At 47.8% G+C, this 22,500-nt stretch overlaps 1 protein-coding gene across 2 annotated transcripts in view; it reads left to right on the forward strand.

Moving 5' to 3' along the window:
- Positions 1-17,793, forward strand: part of LOC310808167 (protein bicaudal D homolog 2-like) — a 54,361-nt gene extending 36,568 nt beyond the window's left edge. Inside the window, exons 4-11 of one of the 2 annotated variants that reach the window (XM_083674902.1) lie at positions 1-94; positions 1,048-1,294; positions 3,713-3,970; positions 4,376-4,579; positions 4,694-5,230; positions 5,892-6,043; positions 11,695-11,938; positions 15,496-17,793. The exon at positions 1-94 is cut by the window's left edge and continues 121 nt beyond it. In XM_083674902.1, the coding sequence (XP_083531028.1) occupies positions 1-94; positions 1,048-1,294; positions 3,713-3,970; positions 4,376-4,579; positions 4,694-5,230; positions 5,892-6,043; positions 11,695-11,938; positions 15,496-15,498 (1,739 nt within the window). In that variant the 3' untranslated portion in view covers positions 15,499-17,793. Of the gene's footprint in view, positions 95-1,047; positions 1,295-3,712; positions 3,971-4,375; positions 4,580-4,693; positions 5,231-5,891; positions 6,044-11,694 lie in introns of both variants that reach the window. The other variant, XM_083674901.1, reaches the window with a different exon arrangement.
- Positions 17,794-22,500: the final 4,707 nt, after the last annotated feature.

Genomic DNA, 22,500 nt, shown 5'->3' on the forward strand with positions numbered 1-22,500 from the left:
CGCTGGAGACCATCAAGACTGAGCGTGAGCAGAAGGCAGCCCTGAGGAAAGAGCTCTCCCACTACATGAGCATAGGAGACTCCATGTACCACAGGTATGCAATCAATCAATCAATCAATCACATTTATTTGTAGAGCACTTTTTACATAGACAAATGTCGCAACGTGCTTCACAGCAATAACTATAATATAACTAGTAATACTATAGTAATGCTAACACGGAACCATAGACCCCCAAAAAACAAGTAAAAAACTCGCCAGAGGGGAGAAAACTCCCTGGGAGGAAGAAACCTTGAGAGGAACCAGACTCCAGATGCACACATTCAAAATGGCCGTTACCATCTGCAACACTTCTTGCAAAGAAAGCTATGAGGCTAATTAACTCATTCTTTAGCCTCGTCCCTGGTCCTCCTCTCCTCCCCAGCCCCCTCAGCCCCCTCAGCTAATGTCCTCCTCTAATGTCCTCCTCTCCTCCTCAGCCCCCTCAGCTAATGTCCTCCTCTAATGTCCTCCTCTCCTCCCCAGACCCCTCAGCTTCTCCTCAGTCTAATGTCCTCCTCTCCTCCCCAGCCCCCTCAGCTCCTCCTCTAATGTCCTCCTCTAATGTCCTCCTCTCCTCCCCAGCCCCCTCAGCTCCTCCTCTAATGTCCTCCTCTAATGTCCTCCTCTCCTCCCCAGCCCCCTCAGCTCCTCCTCTAATGTCCTCCTCTCCTCCTCAGCCCCCTCAGCTCCTCCTCTAATGTCCTCCTCTCCTCCTCAGCCCCCTCAGCTCCTCCTCTAATGTCCTCCTCTCCTCCCCAGCCCCCTCAGCTTCTCCTCAGTCTAATGTCCTCCTCTCCTCCTCAGCTCCTCCGGTCTAATGTCCTCCTCTGCTCCCCAGCCCCCTCAGCTCCTCCGGTCTAATGTCCTCCTCAGCTCCTCCGGTCTAATGTCCTCCTCTGCTCCCCAGCCCCCTCAGCTCCTCCGGTCTAATGTCCTCCTCTCCTCCCCAGCCCCCTCAGCTCCTCCGGTCTAATGTCCTCCTCTAATGTCCTCCTCTCCTCCCCAGCCCCCTCAGCTTCTCCCTGGACGGCCTCAAGTTCAGCGACGACGCCGCCACCGAGCCCAACAATGACGAGGCCCTCCAGGGATACGAGAACGGCTTCAGCAAGCTGGCCGCCGCCATCGCCGAGGGCAACCGCGTCTCCACGCCCAAGAAGGGCGAGCTGTTCCGCCCCGCCCCCAGCCTGGTGGACGACCTGCTGAGTGAACTCAACATCTCCGAGATCCAGAAGCTCAAACAGCAGCTGCTGCAGGTAAACACTCACTCACTCGCTTGGCTCTGTCTTTACCCTGAGGGATTCCATCTCCTGGATCGAAGACTCCATGATCTGAGATTCAATAATACTGTTACATCAATCATTCTCTTGAATAGGGGAATTCAGGACTCAAATAGAGGGAAGATTTGATTTAGGTCTCAGACGTTGCAGAGCCTAAAGCAGATGTAAATGAGTTGTTGTATTAGTATAATTATTCTGAATCCAATAATACTACACATCAGTCTTTCAAAGGCAGCGGACAGGATATTTATTCAATAAACCCGATCTGTATGGAGAGACTCATTCATTGTGATGCATTACATGTCATTGGTCCTGACAAACCGAAGGGAAATCAATGACAGGCCAATTACATTACCTAAAGCAATAAAGCACCAATAGACATTGTCCTAGATTTCCAGATGGGGAATATTGACGCATCTCAGGCTCGTACATCTGCTTTGTGTGTTTGCTTCAACATGACAGCGTAGGGGACTCATTAATCATCACAACAGCCTGAAGTATTCAGTTGATTGTTGATTGAGAGCTCCTTCCAAAGTATAAGCTCAGAACTCGTCTAGAATGTTGAACAAAGACAAGCTCTCAGAACATAGAAGCTATTAGAATCAGAACATTGGACTCCAAGGCCCTTCGTTGGAATGTGTGGTCAGTTAGACAGCGGAGAGTCAGTGGAGTCTGTCTGTCTGTCTGTTGTCTGTCTGTTGTCTGCCTGTCCACTGGCTCATGGACCAGGCTGGAATGCCTCTTAATCCTGTTAGCGGGACTTAATCCAGAGGGACACACACCCCCCCCCCAGGCACAGCTTGGGCGCGAGGCAGCGGCACCACCATCTGTCAGAACGTCAACCCACTACGCCACGGCAGCAAACACCTGAGCCGTCACCATGGTTACCAGTGAGCACTGGGCGCCTGTGGGTAAAAATGTGTTTGGGTGTCGAGATTAAGGGAAATTAAGGATGCCCCCCCCCTCCTCCCGCCGCCTACCACCTCCTCACCAAACACTCAATGATGTATTAGTTCTGTCACTGTGTTACCATAGCATTCCCTGGGTATGCACACCCCTTTTAACATTGAACCTGATCTGATTGTTAGTGAATCTTAAGGGCAGCAGCCTGGCCTGGGTATTGGGCATTAGCAAGCATAGTGTCAACCAGCCCTCTGAGTCTCCCCTGCCAGGTCATTCCAGAGATTCCTCATAGGAATTAAGACAGGGGAAACCTGAACCACGCTCAATTATAATGCTGCTCCAATGTCCTTCTCCCTCTCCCCGTCCTATCGATCACAGACGGACTAATCAATCCCAGACGTCCGCTTGCGGCTTGTCACCCTACTCCTCAGTCGCAGAAAATCCATACCACCACTGTGCAATCGGACCCAAAATGGCCTCCGCGGGAGTATGATGAACACTCATGCGTGCCTGTTGCCCTGTTGCTCTGTAGGCCTAGTGGCCCATAGGCCCTCTGCACATTTAGGTCATGTCACTCTGCATTAGAGCACGGCAGATGAGTCCCCGCTGTCAGCAGGGAGGCATCTTTAACATGCCAAGCATCTTATCTCCAGTGAAGAAGTAAGTCGATTTCAGACACTCCTCAAGCCGGGGATTAGCAAGATGTCTCTTGCTAACGTTGTTGAGATGTAGTCATTGGGGGTGATTTATACCTGATATCTAAATGTGCGCATTAATTAAACCGTTTCCCCTTTTTGAGTCCTGTCAACAAGGCATATTCATCACTGCTGCATTTTTTATGAAGGTGAACGGGATTGTGATACTCATGTATAATTCACACTCCCATGCTCCTGGAGCAGCTCTGTGCTGAGGCCTGCACTGCTGTGTAAGGGGACCCAGCCCATGCTCCTGGAGCAGCTCTGTGCTGAGGCCTGCACTGCTGTGTAAGGGGACCCAGCCCATGCTCCTGGAGCAGCTCTGTGCTGAGGCCTGCACTGCTGTGTAAGGGGACCCAGCCCATGCTCCTGGAGCAGCTCTGTGCTGAGGCCTGCACTGCTGTGTATGGGGACCCAGCCCAGGTCTCTCTCACTGCCAGCACAGAGTTGAACGCGCTCCAGACCTTCCTCAAGGTCACCCAGACTGTGATCTGGCAGGCCCCTCCTCTGATGCTGCGGCTGCTGCTGCGGTACAGACGCTCGCTGGCTTTGGGGGAAATTAAAATGATAATAGATTGGATTCGTACAGCGATTGTACGAATTTTCTATCTTATCTATCTTTCTATATTTTCTATCTTCTTCAAACCTGTTACAGATGCCTCATGATCTGCATATCAGTATTTTTGCCGGTTTTCAAATGCCCAATTCTAACTCCAGGATTCGTGGCCGAAACGTGGCAGTTACTCCATCCACCAATAACACCACAACCCTGTGTTTTTCCTCTCTTCCCATCCAGATGGAGCGTGAGAAGGTGTCTCTGCTCTCCACCCTGCAGGATTCCCAGAAGCAGCTGGAGCAGGCCCACGGCGCCCTGTCGGAGCACCAGGAGAAGGTCAACCGCCTGTCTGAGAACCTCAGCGCCATGCGGAAGCTCCAGGCCAACAAGGAGCGCCAGTCGGCCCTGGACAACGAGAAGGAGCGGGACAGCCACGAGGACGGAGACTACTACGAGGTGGACATCAACGGCCCTGAGATCCTGGAGTGCAAGTACAAGGTAATGGAATCAATCAATCAAACAATCAATCAAATGTATTTGTATCGCACTTTTGACATAGACAAATGTCACTTGAAGCGCCTCACAACAAAATCAATACTAAACAATATAAACAATAAATACAATACAAAAAATATGATCTAGCACCAAACCATAGACCCCGAAAAAGTAAGACAAGAAAAAAACTCCCCAGAGGGGAGAAACATATAGGGCACAGTGGCAAGGAAAAACTCCCTGGGAGGAAGAAACCTTGAGAGGAACTTGACTCCGGGGGGGGACCCATCCTCCTCTGGCTGATCAGGTGCTTAACAGTAAACTAATGTGGAATGTGGTGTGGTGCAAGAGTTCCTGTTTTTACGAAACGGACATCCTGTTGTTACTAAACGGACGTCCTGGCTTGTTTAGGTGGCCGTGTCTGAGGCGGGCGAGCTGAAGGAAGAGCTTAAGACTCTGAAGGCGGAGTACCAGTCCTGTCAATCACGCTACGAGGAGGAGCGTGGGCGCCTGGAGGGTGATGTCACAGCGCTGGGGCAGAAGCTGGCCTCCCTGGAGAAGACCAGCCAGGCGGAGAGAGAGCAGAAGGCCAGGCTGGAGAAGGAGTTCCGCAAGGTCAGAAACACTATTACGTCGCCCCCTGCTTACAAATCATTGTTTTCTCTCTTGGTTAATTAAGTTGATTGATTGATTGATTAACGACTTTGTTCTCTGTCTACGTTTGTTCAGGTGAGCGATGTGGCGGGGGAGTCTCAGGGCAGCCTGAGCGTGGCGCAGGACGAGCTGGTCACCTTCAGCGAGGAGCTGGCGACTCTCTACAACCACGTCTGCATGTGCAACAACGAGACGCCCAACCGCGTCATGCTCGACTTCTACAAGGAGGGCAAGGGCGGGCGCACCAGCCCCGAGGGCCGCGGCCGTCGCTCCCCCATCCTGCTCACCAAGGGCCTGTTCCCCGAGCCCAGCAAGACCGACGCGGGCGACCGGGGCTCGTCCCTGCCCTCGCCCGTGTCCGACCAGCGCCGTGAGCCCATGAACATCTACAACCTGGTGGCCATCATCCGGGACCAGATCAAGCACCTGCAGCTGGCGGTGGACCGCACCACGGAGCTGAGCCGCCAGAGGGTGGCCTCCCTGGAGCTGGGCGCCGTGGCCGACAAGGACAAGGAGGCCTGCATGGAGGAGATCCTCAAGCTCAAGTCCCTGCTGAGCACCAAGAGGGAGCAGATCGCCACCCTGAGGACCGTGCTCAAGGCCAACAAGCAGGTGAGATGTGGTGATGTCACTTTATCCGTCCGTCTGTCTGTCTCTCTCTCCATCTGTCTCTCTCTCTGGGTGTGTTATGCATAGTTTTCATTTGTGCCCCCCCATCTAGAGAAGTTAATTATACCTTTCTGTACAGTATATCTGAATAGCAATCCATACATGTACATCAGCAGTGCTTGAAGGGCATAAACAGTCAGCTTTACTAAGGATCAAAGTCAGAAGAGTGGGGGAGGTGGCTATTTGAGGCCTGTTCAGCTGTTGCAGCAAATGTTCTGCAGCCAGGAATCATAACAAACACTGGTGGATAGACAGCTCAGTGTGGGTGTGGGTGTGTCTCAGAATGAGGGAAAAATTAAAGCTCTCTGAAGTGTATGTGTCCAGTTGCTCTTTGAAGAGGGTGTGTGGTTTCTCAGAACCGAACAGATTGTGTAGACAGAGAAATTACAGGCTGTCATAAAAACACCCACACCTGTACTCTGTAAAACCAGCCCGCCCTATTATTTATGAGTGGTTCTGGCCAGAGGTCACTCCGCACTCTAATGACTTGCATATGCAAGAGAAAGACTTGAAATCCCTACACCAGGAAATATGACCTCCTCCTGTAGTTCTTGTTTCGTTGGTCTGACCCATTGTCCCTGGTTCCCCCCCCCCACACACACAGACAGCCGAGGTGGCGCTGGCCAACCTGAAGGGCAAGTATGAGAACGAGAAGGCCATGGTGACGGAGACCATGATGAAGCTGCGCAATGAGCTGAAGGCCCTGAAGGAGGACGCCGCCACCTTCTCCTCACTGAGAGCCATGTTCGCCACACGGTAAGAACACGCCGGCTCTGTCTCGACACACGCAAAGATGTCACACACCCTCAAACCCACTCCCACTCACGCTTCTCCTTGAGCAGTTGCCATAACACATCGAAACAATGCATGTTGTTTCCCTACATGCGTTCGCCCACACCAGTGAAAGCAGTATTCCCTTTGTATGCTTAAGTTGAGAGATGTATTGACAATAACACTAAATACCTGATGCCCATCTGCCCACTTTTACCATGTAAACCCACCGTTTAAACAACATACTTAAGACCACACACACACACACCAACTACAAGGTATGGCTAAATCTGGCTTACAACCTGGTCATCCATATTTACCATATGGTAACTACATGTCTTTGAATATGAGGCAGGTTTAATGGGAATCTTGTTTTTCAGTGAATCTGGGCCAGTGGGGGATGACTCCTTTGACCCTATCCAGAGGATGGAGACTTCCATAATCTCTGTATCATAATTATAATGTAAAACGGTGATCAGTGACTCCAGCGTATCAGATGGGGGGGCCCCCTAAGCCTCCTGATGTCTGTAAGAAGCAGGCCAAAGGTTTTAGTTTGGATTACACCCTGAGCCACACTCCACTGTAGCCTCAAGTGTGTGTGTGTGTGTGTGTGTGTGTGTGTGTGTGTGTGTGTGTGTGTGTGTGTGTTGGTGAGGGGCTTGGTGCGTGCTCTCATCTCCTGCACCTCCTCACAGGTCCAGATGGTTCTACTGGGGAGGTCTCCATGTCTTTAAGACTCCTCCACTTAAAGCAAAGCTCATGCTGTGAGGAGAAGAGGGAGAGAGGGAGCTGTGAGAGGGGGAGGGAGGGGGAGAGAGAGAGAGAGAGGGAGGGCTGCAGAAAGAGCATAGAGTATATACTCAGGACCCCTCATTGTAACTCTGTAGTAATGGAAAATGAATACCCTCAGGCCATTCCCTGGTGTTATTGAGTTCCTCCACAGTATATACCTGCAGTAGCTAATCGATTAGCAACGGGGGGGGGGGGGGGGGACTCTCTCGCTCTGCACATATGAGTGTGCGTTTCTGTTGTCATGACGATTTGGTGCAGTGCGGGGGCCAGATGGGCCGATGATGCGGGTGTTAACCGTGCTTCGGAGGACATGGGAGAGGAAATGAGCTCTCACTGTACCCCTCCAGGGAGACCATTTTGACAATAACTGACATTGTTGTTATCATAGAAATAGAATGGTTAGAACGGACATGGTCCCTCAGACCACGGCAATTTGGCTAGTACACCAAAAAGATGGCCGACATGGAATAGTAAGACGTTATTGCCATGGTAATCATTGTCATTGCATGTGTAGAACACAGAGAGAAGCAACAAATTCCATAGAACCTGAACGTCGTTTGACTGAACATTCCAATGTCAGTTGTAGTTGAGTTTCAAATAAAGCTGTAAACGGTTTCACCCACCGTGGAATGTTGATTTGAATGGACATGGTCCCTTCTACTCGTTCTAGTTCTGTGGTTCTTATAATAGCTGACACTGACCATACTTGAAGAGGTTGGGCCTATTATCAGTGAAGCTCGGGTGTTAGATTAGATTGAGGGAGAAACAGCGGCACCAGAATGTTTGTTTATTTCCCTCGTCCTCCTCCAGAGACACTGGAGACCTGATAGCGATAACTCAACACAGCCTGCTCTGCTCTGAGAGCCACAGGAAACTGGCACTTAGCCTCCCCCTCAGTCCCTACCATGTATGGTGGTGGTGGTGGTGGTGGTGGATACGTACAGAGTACTCTCTCCCATAGAACCTTTTACACATTCAGGCTCTCTCTCTGGAGGTCTGCTGATAGGGAGTGGGTATACAGTCTGTGTTGTGTTGAATCAGTTTATGGATGCGATGTTCAGCCTATGTATTGGTATGCTAATGTAGGTCTTTAGAGTGGCTGCAAGCCAGGAGGAGGAGGAGGAGGAGGAGGAGGAGGAGGGAAGGCTTCTTTGAGAGGCTGAGAGGCGAGGGGACGTGTCTGACCGACGTTTCCCACACTCCCCTCTCCGTCTCTCCACCACCCCACCCCCCCACTCCCCCTTCCGTCCTCCTTCCTCACAGCCAAACCCCAGGCCCTCTACCCAACAGAGAGAGAGAAAGAGAGAGAGAAAGGCTTTCTAGTTTTTCATTTCAACTCCTCTACGGGGGCTTAATTTGAGAGGCTTTCTCATGGTAATTCCAACTTTGACCAAGTCTATCGACCTCAGGTAGATTTCTGGATTTCTGAGACCCTGTGGCCTAGCTTAGTTAAGAGTGTGCGGCCTCTGAGTGAGTGAGTGAGTGAGTGAGTTAGGGAGAAAGAGAGAGAGAGCAAACATTTAGTGAAATTAAATGGATGTCATGGGAGTTTGTATTTGATTCCACATGTGTATTATGTCTGTATATCTTCATCTGTTATGTTGGTGTTACCCCCACTGTAGAATGTTTTTTCTCTCTGCATGACAATGTTAGTGTGTGTGTGTGTGTGTGTGTGTGCGTATCTGTGTGTCTCTGGTGTCATGTTAACAGTAAGCCCCTGCCCTTAACATTCCTAAGACATGACAGAACATGTCTGCTCTCAGCGCTCTACCCCGAGATACACTCCAGTCACATCAGACACACCATCCCATTCTATCTGTCTTTCTCTTTTTTTCCTTCACGCTCTGTGTTGTTGCTTCTTCCTTTCCCATCCTCCCTCCTGGTTCCCTCAGTGTCTCTGGACGTTCCCTCTCACCATGACCAATGCTGTTCCCACGTAACAACAGGACAGCTGAGGGGTGTGTGTCTGAGGGATGACTGAGGGGTGCTGCTGTGCATGTGTGTTTGGACTCACATGTCAGTGTGTTTTTCGGACTGTGAGCCTGTGTGTGTCTAGTCCATACCTTTCCATATGAATGTGTCATTGTGTGTGTCTGTGTGTCTGTGTGTCTGTGTGTCTGTCTGTGTGTGTGTGTGTGTGTGTGTGTGTGTGTGTGTGTGTGTGTGTGTGTGTGTATGTGTGTGTATGTGTGTGTGTGTGTGTGTGTGTGTGTGTGTGTGCGCCTCCTGACCCCCGGGGTACTCTATATCATCTGAGACGTCGAGCCGCTGCTTGTCACTGCTGTGAATGTGGTGACTATTCATCCACCAAAGGCCGGCCACCCTCACCATTGTGCCCTACACCCCTCTTCATCAGGCCAAGAAGGACTCCATTGTGTCCTCTTATCCCCAGAATGGAACCCCCATATTTTTCCCGGGAAAACCCACGCCCTCTCACACCCCCCATTTAAAGGGCACTACGCCCCCCTGGGAACCCCCCTCCCCCCTCCCCCCACACCTCACACTGGGTCAAATGAAGCAGCACTGATCCCCATTGTCTGGGTGTTTGTCCCAGTGGGAATCAGACTACATGCACACGGGGGGGGGGGGGGGTTTATTATGGTTTATGTTTGCATGAGGGGGGGTGCAGAACCCAACACCTCATTCAGCCAATAGCGAGAGACTCTGAACAACAACATTTAGATCCCATGTGACCAATGATAGGAGGCCTAAGAACAGCTCTCAGGCATTGATTGGCCAATGGCATGAATCACAACAGACCTCAGCAACATGGCGGCAGGAGTTATGTTGTGTTTTGTCTGCATAGACCGCCCAAAGGTTGGCACTCAAGAGCAAGAGGAGAACATTATCTGATACCCCAGAAATAACTTCTATAAGTAATTTTGAGTAATTTTTGACAGATTGGCTCCAGGGTGTTGTCCTAATACACACGGGAGGTATTGGATTCGGGGAGTGTTCTAGGGAGGACGGAGGAGGGTTCTGAGACGGTACCAGCGGCGGGCCTCTGCCTGCCTGTCTGTGTGTAGAGATGAAGGACAGCTGGAGGGTACCGCTCCCTCTGGAGGGTTGTGGCAATCATTACTGTGGAACGTCAATTAGAGCGCTGTGTCAGCCTGACTGAGAGAGAGGGGGAGAGAGAGGGGGAGAGAGAAGGTGGGTGGAAGGGTAGTGAAAGGCAGGGGAGAGAGATATGAGGCAGGAGGGTAGGAGTGACAGAAGATGAAAGAGGGAGAGATGGACAGATATGAAGAGGAGGCAGAAGGGAGATGGGATGAAGGAGAAAGAGGCACAGGTGATTGAAGAGAGAGGGGGTAGCGGATGGAGGCCAGTGGTGTGGACCCCTGCCTCTACATTCTGCCTGCATGACCTAGTTGTATCACCTACATGGCTCAGTGACACACACTCGCACACACACACACACACTCGCACTCACACACACTCACACACACACACACACACTCACACACACACACACACACACACACACACAAAGGGTACAGAGAGGCAGCATACAGCAGCAGTGCCACAGTGAGGCTGAGAGAGAGGGAGAGTGAGAGAGAGAGAGAGGGGGCGAGAGAATGACTTGCAGTATTTCACACTAATATGAGAGATAGAGGTGGAGCTCTCTCTCTCTCTCTCTCTCTCTCTCTCTCTCTCTCTCTCTCTCTCTCTCTCTCTCTCTCTCTCTCTCTCTCTCTCTCTCTCTTCTCATCTGCCTCTCCATACTTTGCCTTGCCCTTTGCCCTCATCCTTATTTCACTCACTCAGGTGACGCAGGAGAGATCTTCTCTCCGACCCCCAGGTTAAGGCTTTCATCCCGTGTGTGTGTGTGTGTGTGTGTGTGTGTGTGTGTGTGTGTGTGTGTGTGTATCTATTATTAACTCTCCAGGCACAGGCTCCTCATATTGTCATGCAGAGGCCCGAAGTGGGGCAGAGGGCTGCGTTCAGCCACCTCTGTTCATGAATGTTAATCACACCCTGAAGGGGGTGTCGTCATCAGGAGAGTCCACATTAACTCAGCCCCTGACACACATTCAAGCCAGTTGTATGTTCAGCTATTAAGCTCTGCATATATTTGCATGCTGTGTTTGGATATTAACAGTACAAAGTGAGTCATGTGTCGCTCTGGTCTTGAACTAAAGAGGAGTAGTGTTTGTGAGGGAGGGGGAGGGGGAGACTCTGAATAGTTAATGCTTCACAGTCTCCCCCAGTAAGGTCCTTGAATCAGGATTGAGTTCTGCGAGGGTGAGATGAGCTGCTGCTGCTGTTGTTGTTTCTTGAACGGGGTGTTTTGAGTTGAGGACAGAGAGAGAGAGAGGTACCAAGGGAGAACACGTGGTGCTGAGAGAGAGACAGAGAGACACAGAGAGAGACGAATAAATGGCAGTTTGAGGCATGGCTGTAGGGCTCCGTCTGAGAAGCAGGGTGCTGCTAGATATCTCAAGGGCTCCATCTGGTGGAGAAAACCACTGAGGAAATGGGGGGGAAAGGTTGTGATGAAGAAAGCGATTCATAAAATTGATTCTCTGGATTCAGTGACAGTCCCTCAATAAAGCTATATCAGATACTATGTAAGGAGTGTGAATGTAGATTCAGACCCAGACTACCTTCAGCACACAGACCACAATCACTTTCAGATCACCCTCTGTACGCTCCCCTCCGAGCATTGACACTGTAGAGGTTGCCACTGCCACCTGCTGGATGGCCAGTGAAAATGCAGCACGTGTCATCAAGTTCAAGTTGAAAGACTCTCAAGGTGTGATGTGGCGCTAACCTTGTTTATCTCCTTCCCTCCCTCTCTCCCTCTCTCCCTCCCTCTCTCTCTCCCTCCCTCCCTCCCTCAGCTGTGACGAGTACGTGACCCAGCTGGACGAGATGCAGAGGCAGCTGTGTGCGGCAGAGGATGAGAAGAAGACCCTGAACTCCCTCCTCCGCATGGCCATCCAGCAGAAGCTGGCCCTGACCCAGCGCCTGGAGGACCTGGAGTTCGACCACGAGCAGGTCCGCCGCGGAGGCGTGGCCAGCCGGGTGAAAGGTCGCGGCCGCATCGCCAACGGCACCGCCACCGCCACCGCCAACAACCCCCACGTAAGTCACGGCCTCACCTGCTCCATCTCCGGCCGCCCCGAGCCCAACGCCGTGCCCAGCGGCATCCTGGGGGGCCCCGTGGTCTTCTGCAGCGAGAAGTACAAGATCTACTGCGACTGAGGCGGCCACGCCCCCGCAATGGACTGCTGTGTACAGAGGGGAGGGGCCACGCCTCCCCTGCCTTAGTGTAAAAGAGCCCCACATGCTCGCTTAGCCTCCCACCCAGCCTGACTCCTATAGGGCATGCTGTGTGTCTCCTATAGGGCCCAGCCTGCCCCCTATAGGGCCTGCTGTGTGTCCAACCTCCATACTGTATGCCCGGCGGCTACGGCCACTCACGCCTGCTAGTGTAAGCGCTTATGGGGAATGCAGATGTGTATGTACAGTACAGTGTGCACTAGAAGTGTGGGGATTGTAGTAGACATATATGGCATGTGGATAGGCCCTCACCGGCATTGGGCTCATTGTGGATATTATGGGGTGTGTCTATTCTTTCCGCTGTCATGGTGCTGTACTGTATGATGTTAAAACGGTGGCAGCTTTTGTGCTTGTGTGTTCTGGGCGCCCCCCCCCCCCGAGTGTGTTGCCTGGTAACCGTAATGCGTTTGGGGGGGTGGCGGGGACTTGTGAAGAGGGCGTCACTTGTAGGGTCATGTGACCAGAAGTAGACGTCCTCTCCTCTTTTGCTCGCCTGTGGGCGTTGGTGCTCCTTTGGATAAACCCCCACCTCCTCCTCTCTATCTCTCTCTATCTCTCTCTCTCCTGGACCCCCCAGGACTGACCCTAAACCAGCAACCCGCGGCCCAATCAGGTCGCTGTACGATGTTTACATTAACAAATGAAATAAAAACAAAATATGCAAACTCCCCCTGCTGTTGCTAGGAGAGGCCCCAGTGTGATTCGCTGGAATTATTATTATTTTTTTTTTTTTTTTCTCGAATTTCAAAACTCTTAAGCGGGTTGACTGATGATTTGACGAGGAGTCGGAGGTGGGCGGAGAAGGAGCACCTTTAACCACAGGTGTTTATTTTCAGGAAGCTGTGATGCTAGAGCACCAACGCAGTAGAGTCAGTCCGATTGCATGGCTTTGCAGCTGCGATGCTACTGAGCTTTTTCTAGCTGTCTTTCTGTAACCAGGTGTGTGGCACTATGGAAGCACATGTACTACAGGGCTCTGCATTGTGACGAGGGGGGAGTTATTTTGACGTTTGCTGAAAACCAGGAGGGCTATTGTTCCATGTGACCCAGACTGTCATGGTGGATTCTTTCAGAGCCATATTACGAGAGAACGAAAGCAAAAAGACAAATCGATCTCCGCACCCAAATTAAGTGCACTTCAGAATAGGTGCCTCAGGTTCTAACTTCTGTTTAAAAAATAAAAAAACGATAAAATAACTGTGAACAGATACAATATAGTTTTGGTGATTTTGTAAAAAAACAGAAACAGAGCACAAATTCAAGGCGACCTGATCTGGATCCTAATTCTGCAAACGAAACCGGCACAGTGCCTGTCGACCCAAACACTTGCTATCTACATCTATATATCTATCGATGTAAAGCCCTGTCTTTGTGTCTTGACGAACTAACACTGATCTCTCCCTCTCTCCTCTCTCCCTTCCCTCCTTTTGGGAGCTCCTTTTGAGCTTCCAGATGATCTCTGTGTGATTTGTGGCTGAAAACCCTGTCCTCATGTCTCTAACCTGTGTCTCGTCGCTGGTCGTCACGACGACCCTCTCTCTTGTAGATTGTCAGCAGCTTGCTTCCCCTGCGTCGTCACTCTCCCTTTAACTAGAGAGGGGATTGTGGGAAAGAAACCCTCTGAATATTGTCAGGTAACGTCCTCACGCACGTGTGTGTATGTGTGTGTGTGTGTGTGTGTGTGTGTGTGTGTGTGTGTGTGTGTGTGCGCGCACCAGAAACCTGCCTGTGTGTGTATCTCAGCCCCAGCACGGACGTGAACAGCTCTGGCGTGTGCGTTGTTTTTAATCAGACATTGCAAACGGAGGGTCGTTCATTTCTGAGATGTCGTACGGGTGCGGGAGGACAAACCAATGTACTGTCTTATTATCCAAAACAAGCTTTACCCCTCGCGAGCTAGCTAGCTTTAGGCAGACTGAAAAAATATATATACAGTATTTTACTGTATGTGGGGCTTCTTTCAGATAAATCCATGTAATGCTTGTGGATCAACACATTGTTAGCTTTATGATGCTTAAAGCAGGGTTGATGCGAGGAAATCCTTGAAGATTAATCAAATTATGCTCTTTTTTACTACCGGTAACCTATATATAAAACTCTATATTCTTAATACGATCGTGTCAGGTTCTAATCTTCCAGGATCCCTCTATGCTCCCCTCTCAGATATAAAGAGAGGGAGCTTTCGCTCCTCAGAACGAGGAATGGGGTCTTCAGCTCTCAACCCTGCTTAAGTATGTACTTGCGCTCGCCCTACGAGGCCTTTAGACACCGCACAGTATGGAGACAAGGCTATCGCTCACATTAGAGAAACCTCAGTGGAGGAAAATCACTCTTCTGTTTTTGTTCCACTTAAGCAACGGCGATAGATTCACTATCTGTTTATATATATATCGGTTTGCGCTGAGTATGGAGAGAGAGGATAAATACTAAAAGGTTAAAACCACCTTCCGAGACAGGAGAGCTGAGACACGCTCGGCCCTCTGAGGTGGGTTGATGCTGAATTTGATACTCCCAGAGACCCAGGGATTTCTGAGGGGGATGCTCAAACCCCAGGGTGATTTTTGAAAAACAAAAGACATTTTATATAAGGTTTTTGATTGACGACTTTTGTTTCTAAGTGTGGCATCTTACCAGAGGACATTGTTTCAAATGATCCCCTCCCTTTGTATAGATAGGCTCTGGATTCACTGAGCAATAGATAGACTTAATTCCCCAGGATGTGATTGTGGTTAAAGAGTCCCCTAGACAGAGAACCCCCTTAGTTCTCTTTGTCTAGTTTGAAATCAATGTCTGTTTATCTGGTGTCATATAGCATGCCACCTGAATAAGCTCCTCCTACCTCTGCCTGCAGGCTCCTCCCACTTCACCTTTGAGTTCTCTCACATGCTCCCATCTAACGGTTGAAAGCCTGCATGCTAAAAACAAACCCATCCTCATTAACCCGCATGGCATATGGGAAAGCCCCCCCCCCCCCCCTCTTCTTTGAAAGGTTCTGGGTTGTGGTTTTAAACTCACAGAGTGGGGCATGTGTTGGAGGTGAAAGGTCATGGTACTTGTGAGGTCATTGGCTTCCTCATCGTCGTTGCTCTTCCTCACGCAGTGGGAGGTGTATGCGCTTTCACAACAGTACCACGGGAACACACAGACATCGCTAACATGGCAGCCCCTCCAGACACCGGCCGCTTCTGGACAACTAACAAAGTTTGACACTTTTTAGTTGCTATGTCTAACTGGAACTTACTCTGTGATGCAGCGTTTAATTTTCGTTTATTTAAAAAAAAAAAAAAGTGGATAATCTCTCTAAATTGACCAATAATGCTAATTTTGGATTATTTGTTTGTTGTTTCTCCGTTTTGCAGTAATTTAGTTCTGCCCGGATGAGGATGTACCAACGCAGGGTCCTCTCATACTCCCGGACTCATATTCTGCGCTATAGACCCTGAACTAGCGCTCTAGACCAATCGGATTCATGAAACCCACTTGGAAGACTAAAATGAAATGAAATCTCTAAATATGAAATCTCTGATTTGAAAATGGAAAAGATATCTCTACGTGAATAAATACTAGCTCATTTGCTGTTTAGCATGACTATAATGTCACTTTGTGTGTGAATGATGCTTAGTCTCACGTTTCCTAGTGCTGCTGATGGACGCCAATGCTCACAAGTACAGTGAACTCTCCCTCCCTCCATGTGAAATTGAGAAAATCAAAGGGATATGGGGGTCATTTCTCAAATGTAAATCAACAAACGTATTTGTCTGGTTTATCTTTTTTTTGTTTTAGTTTTTTGTTTTCTTAACCTGTGCACTTTTATTGTAGGATTATAACTTTCTATTATTAATTTAGGAAAGGTTGGTAGTTCTATGGTTTGTGAGTTATTTAGTCAAGTATCTATATATATATATACATATAGGATTATATTTCCTCCTATATTGCCTCTGTTCCATTTACAGAGACCATTTACTAAAATCACCACAAACCAGAGTCCTACTATTATTCTTCTGAGGATTTATCCATCCGAATAATCATTTTTTTTAATCGTTACGTTTCCTCATATTTTTATGCTGTTGATTATATTATGTTCTACTGCCATGTTCTAAACAAAATCCAGGGTGAGCAAATTCTGGGGTTTTTCATGTGTCTATTATTCCTAGGAATAGTTCAAAGATAACGCGGAGAAACTTGACAACGCTCTGACACAACAAAAAATATGGTAAGAAGTACTTCGGGGAGGGGGGCGGAAATGATGATGACAAAGTTGATTTTTGTTTCCCCAGCTTCTTACTCGAGCGTTACACTGACGGGACCACTGACTCTCAGAATTCTCTGCAAGCGCACAGATTAAATTCCAAATTGGAATTGTTTCATTCTCTCCTTCTTTATCGTGCCATATCTCGGTACACCGTTTAGGTTGAATAGAATAACGATTCTGAAAGAAGACAAGCCCTCAGTGGGAAGGGTGTAGTCGGGGCCATGGCTCTCTGTCCTAACACCGGGTTTTGGTTTTGGTTTGCTTTGTTCTTCGTTCTGACCATTAGTGCCTTTCATTGTTTCAAGGGAGAATCGTAGACTAGTGTTTTATTTTGTTTGTTTTCTAGGTAAGGAGTTTGGGTTCAAAACGACTTTGTGAGCAGCAATAAGTGCAAAGAGGATACCCCTTTTTGCATGAGTGAAATGATAGTTTTGAAATTAGCTCAAAAAACTGAAATTGTATTGAATTCTGCAGGTCAGTGGTCCCCACAGCTGATTCAGGGGTATTGAGAAACGTTGTTTTTTTTATCAAACTTTGGGAACCAAAAGAAATCCCTTTGGCCTCCTTTTGAACAAAATGCTCCAAACAACACTAATATGTTGGGGGTAGATCAGTGTACTATTGGAAACATCGTATCTAGCTTTGTTTGGTGAAGGTAATGTGATATCAATAGTATTGTTGACAAATGTGCAGAGGGCGCATTTTCTCTTCATTTTGTTTTTTGTTTTTTTTGTTTCGTTGTTTTTTTTATTCTCGAATCTTTTTTTACGTCATCTATTAAGCGTTGTGATTTCAGGAAACAGAAAACAGAATTTGCATCAACAAGCTTGAATAGTGCCATCAAAGCCAATGCTTGTTTGTTGAGGCGTTAAAAGTTAACAATATGGTTGAGAAGCTAAAAGAAAAATACAATAAAGTGCAATTTAAATGCTGTTTTACATGGAAAAGACAAGTTTTCTGTTTGCTGGAAGCGATAGCATTGTGATAATAAACTAGCTGTGCGAACTTTATATTGTCATATTGTGTTCCAGTATTGATCCATATTGAGAGTTTGATACCTTTATATGAAATAACGACTTTCATCTGTATGTTGGTATTTATTTGAATTGTCATGCAGTACTGTATTCTTATCAATAATGTGCATTATGATTAGTGGCATATTGATTACAACTTAATGTCATATGCATGTTCTACAGTTATGGGACCTTTACACAGAATTGAAAACAAACCTATAACTTTGGAGATGTTTAGGTTGAAAAAGTGAAATGAAATAATGAGTTTAGTCAAATGTATTACTGCTGAACTAATCCTATGAAAGTGTTGTTTTGTTTTCCTATAGAGAGGTGGTCTGTCTGTGTAAAGGTAGTCATACTGGCTAAAATCAATAAATGTGACTAAAAACGTCCTTTGGTGTCCAGTGTGTGTGTTTTGTGTGTGTGTGTTTTCATTCTCCTCTGTGTGTGTGTGTGTGTGTGTGTGTGTGTGTGTGTGCGCGCATCTGTGTGTGTGTGTGTGTGTGTGCGCGCGCGCTTCTGTGTGTGTGTTTTCATTCTGAGCTCCTCCACTAGTAAGCATGTGAAGGGTTAAGTGTGCAGGGGGATGCTGCAGCCCTGTTCCCCCCCCCCCCCCCCCCCCCCCGCAGTAGAACATTCCCTGTTAGGAACCAGGGGGTGAGGGGAACTTCCCAGCTGTCTGTTAAGACTCCATGACATGATCACATTTCACACAATGCACAAAACACTTCCACCCCCTCCTTCCTCCACCCTGCCTTGTGTTTTCTCCACTCTCCTACATTTCTTTTATGTCTTCCCTCTATCTCTTTTCCTCCTCTGCTTTTCCATGTTCCTCCCTCTCTCTCTCTCCCTTCCCTCTGTCTTATATCAGATTTTTTCTGCTGTGAATTAAGGACACACCCACATGCAGGCAAAGCCCGTGGCCTTTGACCTTTCATACACCCAGCCACTTCCTGTCCAGGCTCTGGAGTCTTAATGCTTTCATCCCATGGGAGAATCTGGCAGTCTCCCAAAGCTCATACTGATAGGTTTATACTGTATACTAATCATATCATACAACATACTTTTTTGGCCATACTGTTTAGTCAGAATGTATGCAGCAAGCAAGCTCACGGTAATTGGTTGGATCTGCTCCATTGAATTGTGGGACTAAGGGAAAGAACTAACTGAATAGTATGCAGTGAATTCATACTACATGGAAAGGCAAATCTAGTATGACATCCTGGCATTTTATACATAATCACACTGCATTTTGCATACTGAAAATGCCTACTAAGTAGGTCACAGTATGAGCATTCAGGCCCGGCCTCTTATTCCAGCAAGTCTCTTGTAAGAGAAGAATCAATATGCAGAGAATATAAAGATTTTGTTTTAGAAAAGGGAACAAAGTTGTTTTAAATGAATAAATAATCCAGCCGCAGTGCATTAAGATGCTGTCACTCTATGAAGAGATTTGTTGCTGCACTTCATCAAAAATGGAATGACCGTGACAAGTTTTTAAATAGCTTTTAAAAACGGCATTATTTCTGGTTAATAACCATCTGACAGACGCAGAAAGGAAACAAGAGCGCCTTTCATTCCAGGTTTTTTTTTTTTTTTTTTTTTTTATATACAATCTCTCCCCTTTTTCTTAATCTCCACTGTGTGTGTGTGTGTGTGTGTGTGTGTGTGTGTGAGACTGCTCTGAAAGCTTGATTCAAGGTTGTCTCTCCAACAGGGTGCTTATGACGATTACTGTGTTTGTGTCTCTGCCACACACACACACACACACACACACACACACACACACACACACACCCTATCAGGGATCACACAGAAAAACAATGAAACACACACCACACCAGTTAAAATCAGACTATACATTGTACCATTATCAAAATATCATACCACATACTCCAAATTGAGACGTTCATGAATGATTCTGATTTGCAGAATCAGGGTACTGTATTTGAGACAGAGGGCAGAGGTGACCTCATTAACAGTCTATGACATCACTGCCCCCACAGAGGACCCTTTGTTGGCACCAAATCTCCCCCATATCCTGTCCATGTCCTAGCATACGGAATATGGGTCAGTTAAATACATCCTATACGACCGTTCCATTCAAAAGTCAGGAGGTTGATTACACCTGAAAAGGCAGACTAGAAAGGCATCGCCTCTCAGTGATTACTCACATCGGTTGCAGTACCGCTGTTTGCCACTTGGTGTCACCAGAACACAGCCAAACACAGTGGTCGTCATGACTGACTGACTCCACCGGTATGACAGACTGCACTCTGTAGTTTTTGATGGTTGTGGTTGGTGTTAATTAAACGCCATCACATGAGGTTCATGGACTGACAATAAAAGCAGTGAGCGTGTGTGTGTGTGTGTGTGTGTGTGTGTGTGTGTGTGTGTGTGTGTGTGTGTGTGTGTGTGTGTGTGTGGGGCGGGGGGTATTGGGTTACTGGAGGCTCACACAAAGAGTCCTCTCTCTGTCTCAGCGGCTGCTGTCATGTGACAGGTTGAACACATGAGAACCCTGGAGGACCAGTGGATGCATCAGGTGGTCTGGAGAGAACACTGATTAACAACACTGCACACTGCACCACATGGCTGTCTGCCTCATGCGTTTCTGACACACACACACACACACACACACACTACAACTGCTGTCTGCCCAATACACACCACCACATCTGTCTCATAACTCTGCTACACACACACACACACACACACACACACTACAACTGCTGTCTGCCCAATACACACCACCATATCTGCCTTGTAACTCTGCTACACACACACACACACACACACACACACAAGGAGGATCCACACGCTGAAGAACAAAACATTCCATATAGTCTGCAGTCTATATGAACTGAACAGGGATGTGAGTTCTCCCCCAGACGTAGACTCCTGTGAGTAATGGATTCCCAGAGCATGATCAGCCTCCCACCTCTCCAGAACCCGTAGGTATGTGCTTGAAATGTGAAAAGTGCTTACATTTGATCAGCATTAGCTCAACAGGATGACAGGATTTTCATTTGATCAGCATTAGGCTCAACAGGATGACAGGATTTTCCGGTCTGAATTATGACTGCTCACATGAATCAGAGAAAGTAAAGGAACACTGTTAGCAATTGTATGATGTGTAAGAAGACCGACAGTACTGTTAGTAGGGGCTGTGGGGCTTTGGTGATATCTTCAGCAGTGGGTCTCTGGTGGGTTACTGTCCAGCATATGGTTCGATAACAGAGCAGGCTGTCTTTTGGTGTGAAAACAATGGAGGGCCAATTCACACCTTTCATCTTCTTCCAATCTTATCCCCCCAACTCTGTCTTTTCTCCCTCCCTGTTTTTGACTCTCTTTCCATCAACCGCTTTCCTCTTTTCTGACTCTCCCTTTCTCCCTTTCAGTCTCGCTCCCCCCCCTCTCTCTCTCTCTCTCTCTCTCTCTCTCACTCTCTCTCTGCCTCTCTCTCTCTCTCTCTCCATCCCTCTCTCTCTCCATCCCTCTCTCAGTAAATGGTTGTTATTTATCTCTGGTGTGTGCGTCTGTGTGTTTGCAGCCTTGGGGGACCGGAGGCTCTTTCAGAGTAGGCTGTGGTTCCCCCTTTCTCCAGGCCAGCATTGGGAGGACTGGCTGACAGCTCCCTCTGCTCACAGACACACAGAGACACAAGCAGGGGCCTCCGGCTCCTACTGAACCCATGAGACTGGAGTCAAGTCTTCCACAGAGCACTCTCTTTCAGACTGTGTAGAAGCGTTCCAGCATTGAGAATGATCCTCCAAACATGAAGACATGAAAGGGAGGAAATAGAAATGTTGGACACAAAATACACAAATACAGAACCAGTCAAAGGTTTGGACACAAACTTGCCGAGAGTGTGCAAAGCTGTCATCAAAGCAAAAGGTGGCTACTTTGAAGAATCTAAAATATAAAACATATTCTGGTTTGTTGAACACTTTTTTGTTTACGACATAATTCCATATGTGTTCCTTCACAGTTTTGATGTCTTCAATATTAATCTACAATGTAGAAAATAATAAAAAATAAAGAAAAACCATTGAATGAGAAGGTGTGTCCAAACTTTTGACTGGTACTGTACATGACCTGTTCAATTGATGTGTGTTTGAACTGTGTGTGTTGCTGCCCTACCATTGGTGCGTGACTTTTATACCGTACATGATTTTGCTGTAATATGAAAAATACTGAATGCTGAAATGCATCATTATTAACTCATTGTTACATCATTTCAAAGCGACAACTCTTTCAGTGTTTGGCCTCTGTGCCTGGTGTGGATCGGTAGCCTATCACTGTCTGCCTCCAGTCTCTGAATGGACAAATGAATGGCAGGCAGCCAGACAGTGGACATGCCACTATGGACTCTGTCACATTGTCTGCCTTGATTTGAGGCGGACCAGAAGCGTGCAGCAACAGCACTGACCACAAAAGAGGTTTAATGGTGTGTGACTGAGTTGACACCGGTTTCTGTGTGAGAGAGAGAGAGAGAGAGAGAGGGGGGGGGGGGGGGGGGAGAGAAAGAGAGAGAGAGAGAGAGAGAGAGAGAGAGAGAGAGAGAGAGAGAGAGAGAGAGAGAGAGAGAGAGAGAGAGACAGAGAGAGATCTGCTACAACCTGAACACACCAAGTGATTGTTGGTAGAGAATGAATAGTATAACATATGAACTATATCAAAATCCCTTATCAGACCATATTTTGTCTAAAAATTAGAGTTGGCCAAGAAGGCCTTTACACAATTGCTCACAAGAACCAGAAATTGCAATTTATTACACTGGGGGTCATAATGCAACCTCAGACTTCGTGCTTTTATGCTGAGAAGAGAGTGAATGAGCAATAGGTCATAAACCAGAAATAGAAACGACTTAGCTTTCTGCCCCTATCAATTTCTTATTTCTCCGAGTCTGAACACTAATGCGTAGAGACAGCTGACAAAGTTTGTTCGGCGTTCTGGGAATTCATGGGGCATAAACCGTGCTCATCTGTGCGAGAGAGGAGGGCTGAGCAGTGACATAGAAATGCCAGTTGATATTTGTGTTTCAGTGTCTTTTTTCCCCTTACCATTATGACTGAATCCAGTCCAACGGTTAAGAG

The sequence above is a fragment of the Argentina silus genome (assembly GCF_951799395.1).
Source record: "Argentina silus genome assembly, chromosome: 8".
NCBI lineage: Eukaryota > Metazoa > Chordata > Actinopteri > Argentiniformes > Argentinidae > Argentina > Argentina silus.